A 15,288-nucleotide genomic window follows, 5' to 3' on the forward strand; every position below is an offset into this window, starting at 1 on the left:
TTTAAAGGATTTTTTTAAAACATGATTTGGTGAAAAACACAGTTCCCCTCTAAACCAGAGGGTGGCAGCAGTGACGATTGACAGCTTCAACATCGGACATAAAGGGTCCTGAAGTATTATACTGAAGACAAAAACATTAAAAGAGGTCTCAATCTGCTGATCAAAGAAGAAGAATGAAGTGTGAATGAAGGACAGAGCAGAACAAACACCAGAGGCTGCAGACACACGCCTTGCCTTACTTATGAACTTATGAAGGGATTGCTGCACATTAAGAAAAGGAATGTGTCATGAAAGCTGTACAAAAGGAAATTTTGTTTTGTGTACACTCTTTCTATACAAATTACATTAAAAGTTGTCCAAGTCTAACATTTAAAGGAAATAGATACCAAAGGTGCACCTCATGCGAAGGGAAAAAAATCGTAAAAACATCGTTATGATCTAGATAATGTGCGAGTTTTAGCTAAAGGTGCAAGTCACAATTTGGGGCAACATTCGCTGCTGGGCAAAGGTCTACACTTTCTGAGTGGTTTTCTAGTTTAAAAATCTAACTATGTAAAACGTATATAATTATTCCACATATACAAATAAATATAGAGTGAAATAACTTCATATCATTTATTAGCGGTCAACAGTCAGTTGCGTTGGTGTTTTTCTTTTGTTTGTTTTTTTGTGGCCAAAGGCTGAACTGTTTTGGCATGCCTGCATTAGGTAATTAAAAATACATCCGTTCAGTGGAGTTACTGTATTTCAAGACTTCCACGGACAAATTGACACAAAAAGCTCACATTTTCCACATCCAGTGGAAGAATTTAAGTTTCAAGTAGAAGAGCTGATTTGGTCACATTTTGCCATTGCAAATGAAACTGAGTAATGTCTTATTTTAGCACATAAACAAGCTTTTAAAAATCTGATCCAAGTTTTTATCACGTATCTAATCAGGCTATAAAACTACTGCTTCGCTAAGAAACTGTACAAATTGAAAACAAAGTATGTACTGTACACATCACTTAACTGACAAATAAGGGAAGGTTTATTCTGCAGTTCATCTCATACAGCCTAAAGATCACTTAGCTCTCATGAGGTTGGTTGCAGGCCTTTATTTATCTTTAACCAGTCTCCTTTTGAGAATGGAATATATTTTCTCCAGGTTAGCAAGATCTCAGATTTGTTTGCTCCCCACTGATGACATTCAACTATTTTCTATGATTTTGCAGGAAAATGCCAACAGTTTGCAATACAAAACACAACAATGGTTTTGCAGGGAAATGAGGTGAAGTGAATGTAGAAAGGGAGATTGCTGATTGGTCAGTTGCTCACAAGCCCACTGGATTGACTAATATTTTACATCATGTTAATTGTTCCTGAATGGCATATATTCAACCAAGTGTCTAAAGCCCCTGTCACACCTTGACGATTTAGACCAGCCTGACATTAAAAATCTGGCAAAAACGCCGGCATAAGTGCGGCTGAAGTACGCTGGCACACGTCGATATGCGGCAAGTACGTCAAGACGTATGCCAGCGAATGCCATACATGGGCCATAAGTTACAGATAAGTTATCTGATCGTTGACATACGTTAAGTGTAAGGTACTCATAAGTCGTGGAACTTATCTCCAACGCTTATCAACGTATTTTACATGTTCCAGATGACCGCTGAACGCGTTTCTAACTTACAGCTACTGTTTACTGGCATATTGGCGTTTTGGCATAAAGGGGGGTTCACAGGAGGAAACTGTCAGTTCTCCTCCAGACTTCATCCCCATCATAGGGTGAGCGAGAAGGTGAGTGATGGATCCTCCCTGCATTCACGTCCACGTCCACCACCAACAAACTTCCTAGCAGACATGATGCTGAATCTGCTACAACTACAAACCTTCTGTCTTTCTTTTTCCTCTTTCTTTTTTCTTCTTTTTTTTTTGGAGCGGACAGTAAACAGCAGCTAGGTCAATACAGCAATCAAAGAAATCTTTTTATATAGACAGGGAGCCTCCGGGCGCATTGCTGCTCCCCTCAGGAAACTGGTTTGTGCATTACGTCATGGGCATTACTCTGCCATGCATTATGCATAATTTAGGCTGTTATTGGACATAAGTTCTGGACTCAATATGAATACACTATGTATACCCCCAAAATTTAACAAAATACATGGAACATTCTGCGCAAGCCAGCATTTTAGAAGATTGTGGCAGGTAGGGCATACGCTTGCTAAATCTGCAAGGTGTGAATGGGCCCTAAGTCTCTTGGTCCATATTGACTCAAGATGATCAGAAAGCAGCGGAACTGACATGAAAATCTGAGAATCTGCAGTTCTACATCCTAAAGGTTTTGCATCTGGTAAAGATCTAATGCCTCCGAAGGCTATCGGAGTGTATCGAACTCTTTTTTTTTTTTTTGAGAGATTTCACATTTGAGATCAATTAAAAACATTTAAAGTTTTCCTGTTGCAATAAATAACAAAAAGCTGACTGTATTGGCTTTATATAGCCGGTGCTTTATGGTCTTTGTTGTATTTTGTAGGTTAAGATGCAAAAAGAAATGTGTGTAATTACTGCCATTAACAATGCTATCGATAGCTAAATTTGGTTCCAACATTATCAGGATTTTATTACATAACTGGACTTTTTTCAAAAGAACTCATATTAATTACAATAAACAGTTAATTTTTCACAATTATTGTGTGGTTTTGTAGTTGATCCCGATGGAAAACCACTGACCAAGTTCTTCATCTCTGTTCAATCCTGGCATTAATATGAGATTATCGCCACCTACTGCCCCAAGGTGCTATTAATGCTTGTGAGGATTTCTGCATCTTTTAAGTTTAGTTTAAAATATTAATAATAAATTAAAAAACGAATGTAGTATTTTCGAAAAAAAAAAGCTTTACTTCACCTACCTGTTTATCGTCAACCATCTATCAATAGTTTAATGATTTTCCTCAAACTTAGTATTAAAAATAAACTTGTGCAGCGTCAATCTGACTTTATCTAAATACCACGGTCCAATCTGGTCCAGCTCCAGTGTTAATTTGAAAGCTTTTATCAGCTAATACTGGTGTTCTGCTGATAATAGTGATAAGCCTGCATTTTCACAAATAGCTGTTGATTATTTTCTGTTTAAATCAGCTCATGTTTATCTCGGCAGGCCTTTTTTTTTCCTCCCATCAGTTTGCTCTTCGGGGACAGAGGCACATGTTAACTTGGACTAACATCATAAGGCTCATTTGGCCTGGAAAGTTATTTGGTTGTCTTATCTGCATGTTTTTTAGGAGTGCAAGGCAGCTGTATTGTTGTAAAACAGGGAGATGTGACCCATTTGACTGCCCTCGAAAAACATGTTGGCGACAAAAATACTGAGCAGTGGCTGAATTTAGAAGCAAATGCAGACCAATTGTGAGATAAGCTTCATAATCTCATAGTGCTTTTTTAATTGTGTTTCCTTCAGCTGCACTCTGACATGGATAAAGGTGATGGTTCCATCAAGTACATCTTGACGGGCGAGGGTGCCGGTTCCACCTTCACCATTGACGACAGCACTGGAGACATCCATGCCATCCAGAGGTTGGATAGGGAAGTGAAGTCCCAGTACCTTCTCCGTGCCCAGGCCCGGAACCGCCTCACAGACAGACCTCTGGAACCCGAATCCGAATTCATTGTAAAGATCCAGGACATTAACGACAACGAGCCGAAGTTCCTGGATGGTCCGTACCAGGCGACCGTTCCAGAAATGTCTAGAATAGGTAAGCTAAAGGGAAAAATCATGTCAGCTTGATTTCCATCACAGCTAAATAACCCCCAAACTTGTGTTTTCTCTGAACTTTTGCTGCTGTTGTTATCCAGGAACGTCTGTCATCCAGCTCACAGCTACAGACGCTGATGATCCCACATATGGAAACAGTGCTCGTGTCGTCTACAGTATCCTGATGGGGCAGCCATACTTCTCTGTGGACGCAAAGAGCGGTAAGTTTGGAGACATGCTGCAGATCTCCTGTGGTGCTTTCAGAGTGACTACTGCAGCTACAACCAGCAGAGTTTAACTTTTATGTTGAAAGCTTGAGGTTTAAAACACAAAAGTTAAAATTATAAGTTGACTACAGTTGCAGACTGATGTTTATATATGATCTGTAGAGAGTAGTTTATGTCACAGGGTAGGAGTTTCCTTTTGTTTAAAGAGTAAAAAAAGAAACGAATTGTTTCAGGTTAACCAAATCCACATTTTAATGAAATCAAGAAGTGAGCAATGAAACAACTTAATTATTCAACCATTGCATTGCATTGCAGTTTAATTTAGCTTTAGCATTTTTCTTGGTGTGGTCACACAAAAAACGGATTTTGAGCATCAGGGCGTCTGGTTTACATGCAAAGTCTATAGGAGACGGCACCGAGGAGCTTCTAGAGTCTTATAACGTTTCAAGCGTCGAGGCCAATTGTCCAGTATCCATAGTGTCACACACCGGAGTAGGGAAATCTGAATCTTGAAAGCTGGATGCAAAGCATCAACCAGTTGGAGAAGCTGATCCATGAGCTGCCTTGGAAAGTCAAGTCGCTCTCTAGATTACAAGGAAAAGAACAAAGCAGCTCTGCAAATAGAATGTTGAGCATCCATAGCATCTGACATCAAAATGCACAAGCTTTCAAGATGAGATGTTGGACACCTTTTTGATGAATGCTCACCATTAAAGCTGCACCAGTAAAGCGAAGCTTAATCAGAGTATAGTCATGAAGAACAAACAGAGCTGGTACTCTTGCAGGTTCTTCAGTGTCTCTGTTTTTTCTCTTGGCAGCCTGTCTGAACATTTCCAAACTTCTCTCTGCCAGCTTTGGAGAAATGCCTCTTTTTTGTAATGCCCCTTTTGTCCAAGTTTTTTGGTATTAATGAGAAATGGTTCTTTCTCTTTCTCCTAAGTGATAGCTTTAAATAATTTGCTCACTCTGCTCAGTTATAACCTCTCTACAAGCTCTGGCTCTCTTTAGTTAGTTTTAACATATATTTCACAGTACAAGGAAAAAACATGTTTTTGAATCTCTTAAAGGGGTCATAGAATGATTTGCTGTTCTATGAGCCCTAATGCAAGCCTGGTTAAAAGCCCCAGAATGAAATGACATTCTTTTATGGTATGCTCATGAATATTTAGATGAGCTGTGCTCTGATTGGTTGGTTTACGACGAGCGAAGCTGCTGAGCAAAGACTCATCACAGCAACAAGCACTCAGTCACTGAAACATCAAATTGTTTATATGGTAGGGAGACCAGACGACCTCTTTTTCTCAGAAATGTCCTACTTTTCATAACTAAGAAATGAAAAATGGATTTCAGTCGACTTCAGTGCAGCACGTAGTTGAAACACACTGGCGACACTTGAAGCGGTCCTTCAGCTCCAAGGCTGGTCTGGGAACCCCGGCAAACGGGGGCAGGGAGCCAGCAGGTGTGGAGGGACCCAATGTAAATTTCGGGGCGTGACAAAAATACAGACCAGAACCAAATAATGCAACATCCCCAAGTTTATGTCAGCTTGGGGCTTTGTTTGGATTCGCCCATTTTATGGTGGAAGTTTAGAATTGTGAGATTTGCAGAAAAAGGAGGTGTTGATGGGGTTTGAACTTCTCTGCACCCACTGAATTATCGTTATTCATCTATGACAATGGAAACTCGGTTTTACTTTCTAAGACCCTTTAATATTTTCTTTACATTTTAAAAACCTGTCTTATTTTTTTTCTTTAATCATTATGTAAACTTTCTGAAGTCACCAACGTAGTTTTATCTGACAGATCTTTTTGACTGGTTTGCTGTTTCTTCCTCCTTTCTTTCCCTGATCCAAGCTGAATTAGCTCCAGTGCAGTTTCACTCCTCACTTTATTCCCCTGTGTAAACCAACCAGCTCAAAGTGTGGGGAGCTCAGCATGGCTCCTGTTGTTGCTATGAAACTACCCATCACGTTGCTTTGTTGCATTTTGCCACATCTAAAAACTCACTCATGGCAGCTGACAAAGAAGACGTGTTAGGCTTAAAAGTGTGACTTTCCTGTTGATAATGAGGACAGAAGGCAGTTTGTAGCGTGGAAAGAGGCTGCCTGAAAAAACTTTGAGCTTGTAATTGATGTATAGCCTTTAGAGGTGTTATTCTCATCCGAGACATGTTTTATTATGTTTTTTATTTGGGTATTAATTTTTAGTTTTAATAACAGCCAAGTTAATCCTTCAGGATGATGTCAAATCTCATTATTCTTATAAAACTACTGTTTCTCGTTATCATAAGCATATCTTTCTAAACCTGAAGCAGCTGCATGCTTTGTGGACCCTCTGATTTAAAAAGTTACCTGAAAATAACAGGGACAGTAATATGGCTGCCAAATGGCATTGTTAGTTCAGATTTTTAATAAAACATTTAAATCAGGAAATTGTCTTTATATCAAACTGAATGATTCTACTTAAAAAAAAAACACTTTAGATTTTAAAATGGAAAAATGTTATTTTTTTAATATATTTTTGTATTTAAAAATTCAATGTAACATGGATGCATAAAAACCTAATTTTTTTCAGTGTTAAATTATGTTTAAAGTAACAGATTATAATCATAAATGTCTCCGGACCTTTACTGGTTGCTGATTTTTAATTGGGTACCCCGGCATTAGACATTCGGACATTCATCTAAAATGGCCTAACCACTATATAGTGCCCTATAAAGTGGTTAAGTGAGACATTCAGACACAGCCTCGGTCTTTAGGGTCATGCCAACCAACAAAACAGACTTTGCTCAGTTTTTTCTGAAGATTTTTCTACCCATTCCAGGAGTCTTTCTCAGTGATGTCAGCTTGTTTCTAGACTACGTATGAAAATATACCTAATCTCTAATCGGCCGACAGAGGGGGACAAACGGGTCAATTGTCCCAGGGCCAGGACAGAGGGGGGCCCCAAAATTGACTCTCTGACCATTAAAAATATAGGCAGAAGTAATTTTTCAAAAAATATTTGTGTGAAAAATATTTTATTTGCAGGTGTAGAGGGAGGGCCTTAAAAAAACTGTGATGTCCCTGGCCCTAGCAAAGCTGTCAGCTGGCCTGCATCTATGATAGGAGAAGCCTGAGGGAGGGAGGGACCTGGCAAAGACAAGCAGAAGCTTTGAAATGATCACAAAAGAGAAACGAAAAACTATTATAGACTTTGGGCTCTAGCAATGATTAAAAAAAGACAATTAAAACCTTTGGAGAAACAGAAAGATGAGTTTGAGAATGAATCAACTGACAGATCAAGGCTGTTTGATAAATAAATATCTCGTTACCATTTAGCTAAGTAAATCCATATCCCAATCATAGACATGACTAAAGCCAAGAGCTCCAGCAAATGAAAAATATTGACACCTCCTAACTAGTTTATTAGGTCCATTGTGGTAAATAACAGTGTGTTGGATCCCATTTGAACTGCCCTTATTCTCCATGGATTAGATTCAAACTGACATAACGCCATCACAGGGTAGCTGCAAATGTCAGCTGCACCTGAAAGGTGCTCTATGACTTGAGCTTTGTGACATTTGGCATTAAAATCTTTAGCCAGACAAGGCTGGACAGGTTCAGCAACAGTATCCAGGTTTAAACAATGATCAGTTACTAAGAGGGGAATATTGTCCCAGAAACACGTTATTACATCCCAGACAAAAGGATCAACCTTTGAAAAATGGCAGCATGGATCTTTTTTTTTTTAAAGTAGATTCAGTTGCAGCTGAAATGGAAACTAAGTGATGTTTTTTTTGCACCCATTATTGTCTGATTTGGTTTCCTGTTCTTAACGACAGATGTGGCAGATAGTTTGGTCTTCTGTTCAAAACAACATCTTTTTTTGTACAGAGAAGATTTCCTACAGATAAGTTGATATCTGGGCGTGTTTCTATTTTCTAACATCTTAAACTGATCTGTGAATTTTCTCTGACGTCAACAAGGTGTTTGACATGGTACACCTGACACTGACAGACTGCAGATCCACAGTTATACTAACACCAGTGTGCCTGGCAACAACAGCCATGCCAAGTTCGAGGTCACTTAAATGTTTTTTCTTCTCCACTCTGAAGCTCACGTTGAACTTTTCACCATGTCTGGATGCCTAAAAGCATCAAGGCTGGGGGTTAAAATCTTCTTCTGTAAAGCAGAGATGTGGAAAAAAATGGATTCTGACTTTATGAACAAAAGTCATAACCCAAAGATCTTCCTCGCTGAGAAACACAAAAGTCAGAACCCAGAACCAGGTGCACACATGCACCAAATCCTGCACCTTGTGCACAAAGAGGAAAAATGTAGAAGTCACAGTACCAGGCTGAACTATTAAAAAGATAAATAAATTATTTAAAAATTGAACTTTTTGCACATTTCCATCCACTTAAACTCACGGACAGCCCTCAGACAATGGGTGGGGGAAAAATATATTGTTTTATCCAAGAGAAAAGTGAGACTGAACCACTTAAAATCATCAATCAGTTATATTTCAAGGTTGGAGCTGGAAGGTGAACAAAAACAGCTGATCATGCCCTCCCATTGTAAGAAAACCATAGGGCAAATGATGTTAAACTTAACTGTGGTCTATTAAATCAAAGACTAAAAGAGAGGACGGATGGAGTAGAAGAGATAGCCGGGCAGAAAAAAGAGGTTGAATCAGAATGCTGGGCTATAGGATGTACCAATGTGTGCAGCTGTTGAAGAACCAGTGGTCTCTGCAGCACAAAGTGTCTAACCTTGAGGGACATCTGGATATACAATGTGTCCTGAAAGACAGCGTATATCTGCAGGGCACCACTGTGAAGGTGTTTGACCAAAACCTCATAAACAAGCTGGATCAAGTGCATTAAGACCTAATCCATCCAATCCATCTGCTCTACCTGTTAGATCACAGTCTGTTTCTGCTAGTTCTGCAATAGAGCTTCTCTATGCTATTAGGAAAAAGAAGATGTGCATGAAAACTATTTATTTCTATTAAGTTTATATGCTGGACATTGCAGAAAAGGAGAATGGACATTAAGCAGTGAAGGAAACTCTGAGGGAAAACCAGATCTGGATTTTTGGAACTCCATAGGAGAAGTCTCTACTGATGTGTTTTGGTCTTTCCCCATCATCCAGGTCTTCTTGGAGGGATATTGCAAAAGGCATTTCAAAGTTCCTTTGGACTTATGCCTAATGGTCTGAGAGAAACTGATACGAATGCCGTTTGATTACTGTTAGCTGCAAGGAAAAAGGCCGTCACAAAAGTGCTGGCAAGAGAAAACCCAACTGCAGATACTTTTAACTGATTTTCAAAGCAGTCACATGTGCAAGAGCTAAAGACGTATTAAATCTGCCTCCAAAAACAAATTGGGAGAAAAATGTTGGAAGAATGGTGTATTTATGGGGCTAATGGGAAAGAATTTATTTATTTATCGAACATCATCTGTGTTGAATTTTGTTTTTTTAATGCACAGATCACCCTACATGTTACTTTCCTTTAATCTATATTAAGTGCTCTGCTTTCGTCATGTGTTTTGTATAAGACTTTGAAAATTATTGATAAATAAAGAGAGTTAGAAGAAATATAAAAAATAAAGAAATCTCTGAGGGGGACTAGAAGGCTGGTGTCTATGAAGACAGTTAGAGGCCAGTGACTTAACGCTGATTTATACTCAGAAACCAGGTCGTCTGCTTGTGTCTCAGTGAACCCAATGTGCCTCCGCCCCTTCCACAGACACTCTGCTGCACCTCTACGAAATTGTAGGTGACCGCAGACAGGAAGCCTCTGATTGGTCAAATCTACATCCGCTCTACACTCAAAATATCCCCTTTGGGACACCACACCCGCGTCTCGTGTCTATACCCCCAACAGTGGAAAAAAACACGCAAAAAGGGACACCACACAAAAAAGCCCCCACACCCTCACACCCCCACCCCCATATAGACACACACAGAGAACCCCAGAGTCCCTCGTTGTGGCATGGAATAACATAGCGTAGACTACGATTCAATATTGGGCATAAATCATAAATATCTATGACAAGCTGACTGCAACACACTGCTGCAGGAGGATAACCAGACCTTTACACTGAGTATTCCCATTTCCTGGTTTGATGAGGAGCCCCACTTTTTGGTCAGACCCCTAGCAAACAGGGATAAAGAAGAGTGGAAGCTTATAAAAACAAAAACAATGCAAACTAAAGAGTTGTTTCCAATTTTTACAGTTAAGTTTACAACAACTGAGAGTCACTGAGAGCTTTTAGACGACGGCGCACCATTTGGACATAAAATCCAACAAAGTGTCTTTGGGTTTTTTGCCATCTAAAGGCTAGTTTCTGTAAACAGTGAGTTTTACTGACTTTTTTTTGTGAATCTCTTTTATTTTTGTCTAAAATACATTAAAAAATGTTCGATGCCAATTTATTAACAACACTTATTTTTAGAATTGCGAAACATAAAAGCTGGCATTGTGACATTGTGTGAACAAACCAACTCCCTTCTTTGATCAATCTAACAAACCTATAAAATCTTTAGTTCTCCTTTATTACTAGCAGCTCCCTCATTAACAAAGCATCTTTTCTTTAGCAATGAATCAGCTTTGTTCGTTCCACTAAAAAAGCTGCCTCCAAGGCTTTTATTGGTGTCAACATAATAAAAAAGATCAAAACAGAAGCAGAAACAGCATCAGCTGACCCAGTCTGGGTTCTGCCCCCTCTTTTCTTTATATTAGTTGTTTTGTGCAAAACTTCAGACTAATGCAATAAGTGTGCAGATGGGAGTCAGTTAAAAAGAGAACACAGATCTTTAGAGCCAGCAGTTGAAGGTCAGCAATGTCTGGTTTAATGTAAAATCATTCTCTTTAAAAGATTGTTCGTTTTCTGAGGTCCAAACCTAAAACAACCTGATAAGTACATTTTAGTTTTAAATAGCGATACTTGAAAAGTATTCACACCCCTTGTATTTTTTTTTATCCTAAAACAAGAAAGTTTGATAGGGTGTTTCATTCTTTAGGTTTGATGTCATCTGATTTTTTTAACCACCTGCTCTGTTTCTGGCCTTAGAAGTTCATTGGAGAACATTAAAGAACAAACAGCATCATGAAGACCAAGGAACTTAGCAAAAGTTTCACGGTAGACTTCTTCGAAAAATACAAATTTTTGATTTTCATAGCAGACTGGAGGATTTCCCATTCTTTCGAACATGACAAACTACAAATTCACAATCATTTTGTTCTCAGGCAATGCTTATGCATTCCCCAAAGGTCCTCAAATTAAAACCATCTAAATGACAAAAAACCCTCATATTCTTTGGTCACTAGGGTACAGAATTTTGCTATAACTTAAAAAAAATAGACTTACAAAGTTGGCATTAATTTCAATTTAAAGCTAATAAAATTATCTAGTAGTCCATGTAAAAATATATACAATTTGTTTTATTTGTATATATTTGCACATTACATATTCTTTTTAAATACCCATAAAACAGAAAATGTCATTTTTCTTGATTAAAAATTGTGATTAATTTAAAAAATCATAATGTAGAAGTCAACTCCGATTAAAATACAGTTGTTTTCTTTGTTTATAAATTGTACAAATATATTTGTATTTTTTTTTAATCATGTTGTATCCATTAAATTATGGAAATCACAAGTTTTGGGGTAGGGTACAAATGTTTATTATACATTTTGATCCAATAGTTCTGCAAAGGTGGCAGTAAAAACAGATGAACGCTAATACAATTTCCTATTTATTTATGTAAAATATATATAATTTGTATAATTATAACATATTTTAAATGATTGTGATTTTCGACTTAAATATGTTGAGCTGCTATGAAAATGAAAAATAGTTATTTTTTGAAGAGGTCTAGTGTGTGGGGGAAAGTTACATAGAGGTTTAAAGCAGGACTAGCTGCTCAAACAATATCAGAAGCTGCCAGATCAAACCATCATCTGAACATAGAGGGAGGATGGACAAACTGCAGGCCCACGTATGGATATGTGCCTAAACTCACAGGAGGGGGGATCATTCTAGATCTATCCTATAAATTGGGACAAGGTTAGGAAATCATGTTAGTCATGGTCAAATGTTGACCCAGTGGTGTGAAACATAAATGCATTCTAAACATCTCAGATCTTGATTTGCAAAACAAATGAAAACAAATGTTTATTATTTTCCCCTTGCATGACTTTGTTTGGGTCAGATGATTTCCACCGAGCTGTAACTGAGCCTGTGCCATTTCTATAACCGCCTTCTGCCTCTTTGGTTTCTGCTCCAGGTTTGGTGCGGGTGTCCTTAGCAGACATGGACAGAGAAACCAGGGAGAACTACACCATAGTCATCCAGGCCAAAGACATGGGGGGACAGCTGGGGGGGCTCGCAGGCACCACTACTGTCAACATCACGCTGAGCGACGTCAACGACAACCCGCCAGTGTTTGACCAAAGTAAGCATGTGTTTATCTAGCATCTTCGCCAACGAGCCGTGCACTTTGTTACCACTCCTGATGCTCGCAACAGTTCATTGACGGTAAACAAATAGCTGCAAACACAGTCTGCAGCTTTGAATGCTTGATGTTTCTGCACTGCAACAAATGGGAAACTACTCTATGCCTTTAAAATCCCAAAGTCTGACATCCAGACCAGTGAGATCAAACTAAGACTGTATCATAAACATGTAAAATAAAACCAATCTATACTGGCAGACCATCAAAATAAAACAAGCAAACCAACAAATCAGATTACAAGCAAAAACAAATAAATCATTTAACTTGATAGAAATGGTTAGAAGTTTGCAAAACCCATTTATTAATTGAAAAAAAATAAACTTTTTGCATGAAAGTACTGCAGGTTTATGAATAATCATTGCTTGATTCAGTTGTTAAGCAACAACTAGTTTTAAGACACTTAAATAAAATTAGCCAATTTACCCTGAAGTCCAGAGAATAAAAAACGTACCACATTTTTTGGTTATCCGTCGCACACTTCTGAAGCTCATGACCCATCATCATTGATAGATTTCTGTCCTTCATAAATTTGAAGACAATTTAAGGTGGTGAATAACACCCCCAGGTGTTATTCACCACCTTTGGAACAAGAAATTCTCCTCTAAACCACAAGGTGGCAGCAGTGATACCTTCAGGTAAAATATCCAACTATGACATTTAGTATATTTTTTATGAATTTGCTTTTAGGGATTAATGGGGGAAGTTTGTCTGTGCAATCAACTAGAAGTCTTCTATGTAATTAAAGATAAAGAACAAGTGCTCAACAAATTTAATGACTATATTAGAAGAGAAGAATAAATTAATTTAAATGGCACAAATATATCAATATGTGTGTAGCCTTATTAGCAAGACCCTCATAAAAATCTGGCTTGGCTTCAGGGATCTATTTGGAAAATATAGATGTTGTTTGCATCCATTTTCCTGTTGATTTATTGCACATTAGTCCCTGCCTTGCCAAACCTAAGAACATTTTCTGTAACCAGCATTAATTGAATGGATCTGCATCATTAAGGGAAATGAGAGCAGTACCCTGTGTTATCAGCGTCGCTGTGGATCTGGATGCAAAGTCTTCCGAAACATGCTGCAACTAACGAATGAAAAAAGTGGGATCTAATATAGGGATATTAGATCTATAATCTTAGTTTGTTTCTTTGGTTTCCAGCCATGTCCTCAGCCCCTCAGTCCAGTTCCCTCACCCAAAGTGTCCCATCAGCACCATGTTGTTTACCTCGTGGAACCTTACCCTTCTCTTGTTTTTCCTCTCAACCAACACTTATTTTCCTCATCAGTCTCCTGAGGTTAGGAGGTTACTGTGGTCATCTTCACTTGGCGAAGGGAAGATAAAACTCAGCACCCACCTCTACCTCCATCCTCCCTAACCAATTAGCTCAGACCAACTAGTGCTGCTGTTTAAGGGAAGTTTGATCAGCTGTAAAACCCCTGTGTTGAGTTGGCATACCGCAATAAATTGTGAGGAACACCACAAATTGGGCAACTGTCACCTTTTCTTTGAGGTTAAATGGAAGATAAAATTCAAGCTGGCCCATGAGGCAGCATATCACCAGCAGGAGTTTATGGAGCCATTTATTCTAGCCTGTCTGATAAGTGGCTCCCAGTCAAAGATCAGTTCCGATACAAGGAAGGAGTTTGGCTCCCCCTAGAGGACATATATGTGAAGCGTAGTGTGGCTGATTTATGTGTGCAGGGCTCTATCAGATGAGTGTGCCTGAGTCAGCCCCTGTTGGCTCAGTGGTGGGTCGGATCTGGGCCAAGGACCGGGACGTTGGGGTCAACGCTGAGATGAAATACAGCATCATTGACGGAGATGGGAGGGACACCTTTGACATCAGCACAGACTCCACCAACCTCTTTGGCATCATCACAGTGAAAAAGGTAAACGGTTCAATGTTAATCGAAGTAATGGATTTACTGTGAAAAGAATAAAATGCTTAGGTTGTTTTTACCTTCTTTCCTATCTGAACGACTTGCTTTTCCTTAAGTTTGTATTATTTCTTTCATTTCTCATATTTACAGCATTTTAATCATTATTTTAATTATATATTTTTACTTTGCTACATTTTTTACTTAGAGAACGTTCATTAAATATAAATGAAAATGCTGTTAACATTCTCAAGGAAAGAAAAATATATATATATTGCATAAGTATATACAAAATCTCTCTTTTAATTCTCTTTTTATTTTACTATAAATTTTTATATAGTTATTAATAAAGAACAATGTAGTGATACTGTTGTGCTTGAAAGTTTACATTCCTTTTAGAAATGATAAATTCACACAAGGAATTCAAATAACACAAAACAGAAAAGGCAATAATAAATAACAATTTTCTGAATGATATTTTAATAAAATAAAATATAGATTTTGAAGTTTTTGTTTAATAAAACAAATTCTAAAAAAAAACAAATGGTGTCTGTTGAATGAAAACAGCTTGCTGATGAACATTTAACCAGCATACCTGTGCACAGGTGCAGGAATCTGACTGAATATTTACTGAACGGAAACATCAGATTTTAAATTGTCGATCAACAAAATTGTAGTTCAGGTGCTCCGTCAGGCTTGTTTATTTGTTTTATCAATTAATATATACATATGTATGTATGTGTGCAATATATTCAAAATTAATATCATGATTTCCTTTTTTATCTTTTTTTTTCATCAATTGATTTTACTGGTTTTTAATGGAAGGGTATGTAAACTTTAGAGCACAACTGCATACTGTATGTATCATTAAATGGTTAAGACTGATAAAACATTAAGGGATGAATCGTTAGACTTAAGTCTTAATGCAAAATGGATCCACA

At 38.0% G+C, this 15,288-nt stretch overlaps 1 protein-coding gene across 2 annotated transcripts in view; it reads left to right on the forward strand.

The window, feature by feature from the left end:
• cdh20 (cadherin 20, type 2) overlaps positions 1 to 15,288 on the forward strand; it is a 139,467-nt gene that overhangs the window by 104,827 nt on the left and 19,352 nt on the right. For both annotated transcript variants that reach the window (XM_015382190.1, XM_015382189.1), the window contains exons 3-6: positions 3,443 to 3,737; positions 3,838 to 3,957; positions 12,239 to 12,406; positions 14,172 to 14,359. In XM_015382190.1, coding sequence (XP_015237676.1) covers positions 3,443 to 3,737; positions 3,838 to 3,957; positions 12,239 to 12,406; positions 14,172 to 14,359 — 771 coding nt within the window. The remainder of the gene's footprint in view (positions 1 to 3,442; positions 3,738 to 3,837; positions 3,958 to 12,238; positions 12,407 to 14,171; positions 14,360 to 15,288) is intronic.

This window comes from Cyprinodon variegatus, unplaced genomic scaffold (genome assembly GCF_000732505.1).
Source record: "Cyprinodon variegatus isolate N-32 unplaced genomic scaffold, C_variegatus-1.0 Scaffold252, whole genome shotgun sequence".
NCBI classification, from domain to species: Eukaryota; Metazoa; Chordata; class Actinopteri; order Cyprinodontiformes; family Cyprinodontidae; genus Cyprinodon; species Cyprinodon variegatus.